This window comes from Sinocyclocheilus grahami, unplaced genomic scaffold (assembly GCF_001515645.1).
Source record: "Sinocyclocheilus grahami isolate Dianchi unplaced genomic scaffold, SAMN03320097.WGS_v1.1 scaffold1100.1, whole genome shotgun sequence".
In the NCBI taxonomy this organism is placed as follows: Eukaryota; Metazoa; Chordata; class Actinopteri; order Cypriniformes; family Cyprinidae; genus Sinocyclocheilus; species Sinocyclocheilus grahami.
Window position 1 is genome coordinate 57,325 of NW_015506279.1, and position 6,410 is coordinate 63,734.

Consider the following 6,410-nt stretch of genomic DNA (forward strand, 5'->3'; position numbering starts at 1 on the left):
CTTTTGTTTATTGAAAATAAAATACAATCCGACAAGAACAATATACATTCTATGTCTGACATTAAGAAAAAAAAATAAAAAAATAAAAGAAATCTCTAATCTAATCTAAAAATGTCTAATCTGAATTGAAGGTCTCTGTTAACAATATGCTAAATCTTTATACTGTAAGTACAAAGGCTTGGATAGCCTTATAAGATGTTGTCAATTAGTTATAAAATAATAACACTCCAGTTTTTAACGATCTAACGTTAAATTATCTGGGCACGGTTTGGATAAATTAGAGGAATGGCGACAAGCACACTCTTTTTTCTGGAGTTTGAAAAAGCGTTTATTGCCTACTTTAAAATTTTCTGGGCACGGTTTGGATAAATCAGAGGAATGGCGACAAGCACACTCTTTTTTCTGGAGTTTGAAAAAGCGTTTATTGCCTACTTTGTCTCAATACCATGCTATCGCTTGATACACAGTAGCCAATAGGAGAAGAGTGGGGGCGGACTTAGTGCTGAATTCTGCGGATTGATTGGATCTGATTGCTGTGGGCCTGGGTGCCGTACTCATTATAGTTCCTGTATTCTCCCTGACGTCTCTCTCTCTCAAAGATATACTGGTATCCACGGTAACCTGGAAACTGGTAGCCCACCCAGCTGCAGTAAATGCAAGAACAACATATTATTATTAATGAGATAAATCTCTGTGCAGAGAGAAGTAATACATATATAACTTATAGGCCTACTGAAGCAAATGGAGGATGACTTACGCTCCAGAGTTGACTTTCATAGAAGGAACCTCCTTACTGCACCAGCCCATGCCTTGAAGAGAGGGGTAGTCATCGCACATCTCGAACTTGCGTCCCATCATGTCCTCACACTCATACAGGGTAATTTTACTGTCACTGTGGTTCTGGTGATGAAAAAGGACACAAATTAGGACCAGAAAGTATGTTTTGAGAGGTTTACATGTCAGATGCAAGATGACATTTTAATAAAGTTAAAATTATCTGTACATTTCATTGGAGTAGGTAGACTGTAGACCCAGTATTTCTTTATCACACGTTGCCATTTTCAGTATATCACAATATTGATTTTTTTATATATTTCACAAACAAATCTGATTTATTCTAAAAATGAAAGGTAAATAAATGAGACACTTAAATGCATTAAATGCTAAACTCACAGCACACTTGATGGGTCTGAAGGAAAGCAGGTGCTCAGTGCGGTAGCTGCTGTTTCCGCTCCAGGCCTGATAGCAGGGATAATCTCCCTTCTCCAGGATGAACTGCTGACCCTGATACTCTGGGTACTCATAACCCACCCAGCTGCAAAAATGTGCAAAAATTATTCATATTATCTCCCAAGAAACATATTTACAAATATATACATAAAATATATATTTATATATTAGATAGAGACAGTGCATACCTCTACTTATAAAAAAAAATTGCACGCATGTAAATTTGAAAAATGAGCTTTTACACACACACACACACTTACGGGCCGTTGTCCACCTTGATAGAGCGAATCTTTTGGAAATCCCTATCCAGAATGTTTGGGCACTCCAGCATGAACTCACAGCGCTTGCCCTGGAAGTTTTCCTCTTCCCACACTGTGATCCTCCACTGCTCCCGCTGCTCCATCTGCTCTCGCTGATTCATGATGGCCGCCTGTCTGCTCTCTCCAGCTACTGGCAACATTAAGGGATAAGGTTAACAATACAACAACACCTGCCCTGACCTGACAGATCACAAACATTACTATTCAACGTTCAGGCATAACCTATGACCTCAGTGCTTTACTTTTAACGTCAAGTTATCAAAAGAAAGATTACTGACAATGCAAGAGGGACCTTGTTTTAGGTTAGTTAAGAATAAATGCCTTTTGTACAATTAGGCCCTTTCAATTTAGCTGCGACAAGAGAAAGGGTCTCTTTCTGACACGGTCCATTCTTTGCACTAAAACAACCAGAGAAAATCAATAGCTTAAGTTTGCCATCATAGGTAATGTAATAGGGCCCCATGAATCCATCAATGGCTGAAATTACTAAATTCCAACATTGCTTTGAAAATTCATTTAGTAACCACCAGAAATGGGTGACTTTTCAGTCCATGGAAAGATTCACAAAGGCCTCTATCTCCCGTCATTCATGACAATCCATGATGATTGTGTCCGGTCAACACAAATGAGCATCAGATTATCCATTTTCACAGTTAAATCCACTTTCATGAAGTTTATGATGTTGATTTTGGCAGCATGACAGCGACCCATACTCACATGCAGTTTGTGGGAGAGATTTGGCGTAATTAACGTTGGGGGTCGGTCCAATATGGGGTGTTTATATAGCCGCTGTCACTGCAGTTACTGCAGAATGTGCAGAGGGACTGCCAGCTCAGCAACATGTGTCAAAAGAGAGCTTAAGTCCTGTTATTGTCTAGCAGGGGCTTCAGTGTTCTGACTCATCAGAAAAAAACAAGGCCCAGCCATACAGTTTAACACAGACACATTTACATACTCTAAATGCCCTTGCAATGTCCACTGACTGCAGATTCATGGGGTCAACTCAAGAAATAGTAAAACAGTGGCAGAAAATGATTCAAATCACTGATTGTGCAGTTTGTAGGGAAGCTTGCTGATTATTTTGCATCTTGTCAGTTGATGTTGCACAAGTTTAGGAGAAGAAATAAAAGATATCAAACAACCAGTCATCAATCTCAGCTAAAAGGTATTTTCAGCAACTCTTAGTTGCTGAAAATACTATTAAGTGTCACAAAAAGGGTAATCTTGTATTAATCTTGTTGGTTTTTTTGTTTTCTTTACAGTGGGCCATCCATCCATCCATGATGTGCTATCCTCTCAGAGGTTCAGGAACATGATGCACTATTGTAAGAGGCCAAACAAAAGGTATTGTTGTTCAATGGCCCTCATCTTTTGTGGGGATACAATCATTGTACCACCTACAGATGGACTACAGATATACATGTGTTTCATTTTTCTTCAAGCACGTTCTAGCATACTGAATATGAACTTCTTAAAAACAAGCTGTTTAAGTGCTTTAAAAAAGAGCTTTTGGGAACTGTTCTGAGAGAACACAGAAATTCACTCTTAAACTGAGAAAACAGGCATTAAATGTTTAATATTGCTTGCACAATTTGTATGATGCTAATGTTTATACATCTGCTATATGGGTGTTTCTTTAACTTTTATGTCCCAGAGGCTAATTTATATTACTTATCACATTAAAACTGTCTTGGAAGCTTTTTTAATACCTATATAATTTGCTTTTGCCACTTTTCAAATGCCTTCTGTATAGATTTAGTTTTACCTTTGTCCCAAACCTACACTTTAAATCTTATGAAAATCCATTATTATTACATGTTGAAAATATATAAAGAGAAAAAAATTGTAATCATTTATTTTGTGAAAATTATACTATAACGTTGCTTACTGTGTCGGCATCAAGGAACACAGAGACGAAGGAGATATACGTAGAACAGTCTTTAATGATCCAAAACAGGGTTAACACAGGGCAGACAGGAACACACACGCAGCACATAGAATGGACAAAATGACGTTAACACCGGACAAAGGAATCAAGGGACAGGCTACACTATAAGTACTGACACAAATGAGGGTAATTAACCAGACACAACTGAACCAAATCAGACATGAGGGAAAAAATAGGTCAAGGAGAGCACATGGGGAGAAAACACAACAAAACAGGAACATAGGTCTGACATCACCTCCCCCTCCCAGAAGGCAGCTCAGGGTGCCATGGCGGAGCAGGCAGTTCAGGGTGCCATGGCGGATCAGGCAGCTCAGGGTGCCATGGCGGAGCAGGCAGCTCAGGGTGCCATGGCGGAGCAGGCAGTTCAGGGGGCCATGGCGGAGCAGCCTCCGTGGCCCTGGCCTTGGAACTAGACTAAACTAAAAACTTTTCTTGGGGGACGTCCTGGTTGTTTCGCCTGGAACTGACTCTGGGCTGGGCTTTGAGGCAGAAGCCCTCTCTGGGCTGCACTCGGGAACAGAAGCCCTCACCGGGCCGGACTCGGGAACAGGAGCCCTCTCCGGGCTTGACGTGGAAACAAGAGCCCTCACCGGGCTAGACTTGGGATCTGAGGCCCTCCCTGGGCCAAATGTGGGGACAGGAGCCCTCCTTGGGCTAGACTCGGGATCTGTGGCCCTCCCTGGGCCAGACACGGGAACAGCAGCCCTCTCTGGGTCTGAGAGCTAGGGAAAACTAGGTCAAGGAGGGCACATGGGGAGAAAACACAACAAAACAGGAACATAGGTCTGACAGATACGAATTGCGGCTGTCCCACAGTACCATAAGCAATAATGACTCTAAAGAAGTTCAAAACTACTACTGTAATTGGTTCCCAAAAAAACAACAGTCAAAAAGACTGACCTCACTCTAGCCCACCGCCACGAGCGTCCATGGTGGCAGACTGCTCTGCCATGCTCGATGGCACCGCGGATTCACCACAGTGGCGAGGGATCTCTGGCAGCGTGTCCCTCCTTCCTCCCGGGTTTCGGCACCAATGTAACACAGTTCGTAGTTCGGGAAGAAGGAGGCGGAAACCGGCGAACATTTAATCAAAACTTTAATAATAAAATAAACACAAAAGAGCGCGACAGCCCCTCACGCACAAACAGAAACAAAACACAAAATAAAATCCAGGCCTGGTCCTCTCTCATCTTGCACTGTCGTCACTCCTCCTTTTATCCTTCCGGAGCTCCTCCGTAGGACTCAAGTCCGGGGAGTGGCGCAGGTGTCGTGCATTATCCCTTGCTCCACCGGCCTCGCTCTGTTCCCATGGCTCTCGGCCCCACCCCACTCGTCACATACCCCCATCGCCCCTAGCAGGCCAGGGGGTACTCCCGAGACTGCGCTCTACTCTCCCCTCTGGGGGAGCTGATCATGGCGGCCATGGCGTACCTGGGGGTAAGGACAGACAGACGAGGCGAGAGAAAAGGAGACGGAAGGATGAGGAAAGACAGAGACGAGAGAGGGGAGAGAGGAAAAAAAAAATCTTGTTCTGGTTCCCAGACACACTGCCGCTCGGCCCTCCACCAGCTAGGTAAACTCTTCCGCGATGCCTGGCGGCAGCACTGGATAGCCCTCGGTGGACAGCCCGACACTCCTCCACCACCCGGTGGATGGCGATCGGCTCCTCCGGGTTCAGGGCAGCCGGCAGGAGTCCCCCGTTCCCTGCTCCTCCCCATCATGGCGGATGGCAGCACGGACAGCAGCCGTCCCTCCACATCCCAGGCGGCCGGCAGCAAGTTTGTCCGGCCCCCCGGCAACTCACTCTAGCCCACCGTCACGAGCGTCCATGGTGGCAGACTGCTCTGCCATGCTTGATGGCACCGCGGATTCACCACAGTGGCGAGGGATCTCTGGCAGCGTGTCCCTCCTTCCTCCCGGGTTTCGGCACCAATGTAACACAGTTCGTAGTTCGGGAAGAAGGAGGCGGGAACCGGCAAACATTTAAACAAAACTTTAATAATAAAATAAGCACAAAACAGTGCGACAGCCCCTCACGGACGACTGCCGTGCACAAACAGAACCAAAACACAAAATAAACACGGCTCTCGGCCCCGCCCCACTCGTCACAATATTATATTAATATTAATAGTAACACACCCGTTACTTGACATTGTCATTGCACACAGCACTTTCTGGTTTCGTTGCTGCTTTGTAACATCCTGCACTGTTGTACTTCCCTTCAAATTCTTCTCTGTACATACCTCAGCATATTCCTCACTTGTACATTCCTGTTTCTTTAAATATTTATTATATATTCTCCTTTCTAAGATTATTGAGTAATGCCCTGTACTCTCAGGCTTTTTATTTTATTTTGTACAGTCTTATTATCTTATCTCCATGTTTATTACTTTCTTTGTCTTATACTTGTCTAAATTTGCACAATCTATGGAGCGGACCTAACTTACATTTCACTATTGGTTATGTATCATATAACTGAGTGTGACAAATAAAAAATCTTCAATCTTGAATCTTAAATTTTCTCATTAGTAGTATACTTTTAATTGTGTATAATTTCCAAATAAGCTGTAATTTTGCCAAATGATTTAACTGTGTTTAGGCTACATAAAATGCAGCTATGAGACAAAGGAGAGAGCCATTTGGTAAAAAAAAATAAAAATTCTGATGTGATGCATGAATGTTGGACATTTTTACAGTAAACTGGCCACAGAACCAAAAGAAACTCAAATTTTTTTATTATAAAAAAAAATAAATTTCATGGCTAGCTTTTAGTTAATAGTTTTAGTTTTTAATCATGTAAATGGGTGTTAAACGACAGAACAGGCATAAATTAGGTTCTCTTCTACACAAGCTTTCTACAACCACCAAAAATGCAAGACGGTTTTTATATTGGTCCAACAAACATTGTGCAG

The 6,410-nt window shown here is 43.0% G+C and overlaps 1 protein-coding gene across 2 annotated transcripts; it reads right to left on the bottom strand.

Annotated features, from left to right (window-relative positions):
• Positions 1-396: 396 nt before the first annotated feature.
• LOC107566796 (beta-crystallin A2-like) lies at positions 397-2,339 on the bottom strand. 2 transcript variants are annotated; one of them, XM_016252345.1, is made up of 5 exons: positions 2,268-2,339; positions 1,491-1,680; positions 1,174-1,315; positions 758-900; positions 397-644 (listed from the first exon to the last, which is right to left on the bottom strand). In XM_016252345.1, exons 2-5 carry the CDS (start codon positions 1,649-1,651, stop codon positions 497-499), a joined length of 594 nt encoding a protein of 197 aa, XP_016107831.1. In that variant the 5' UTR covers positions 1,652-1,680; positions 2,268-2,339; the 3' UTR covers positions 397-496. The 2 variants fall into 2 exon arrangements, with proteins under 2 accessions (XP_016107831.1, XP_016107833.1); XM_016252347.1 differs by having other exon boundaries at positions 1,491-1,677; positions 2,268-2,302.
• Between the last annotated feature and the right edge of the window lie 4,071 nt (positions 2,340-6,410).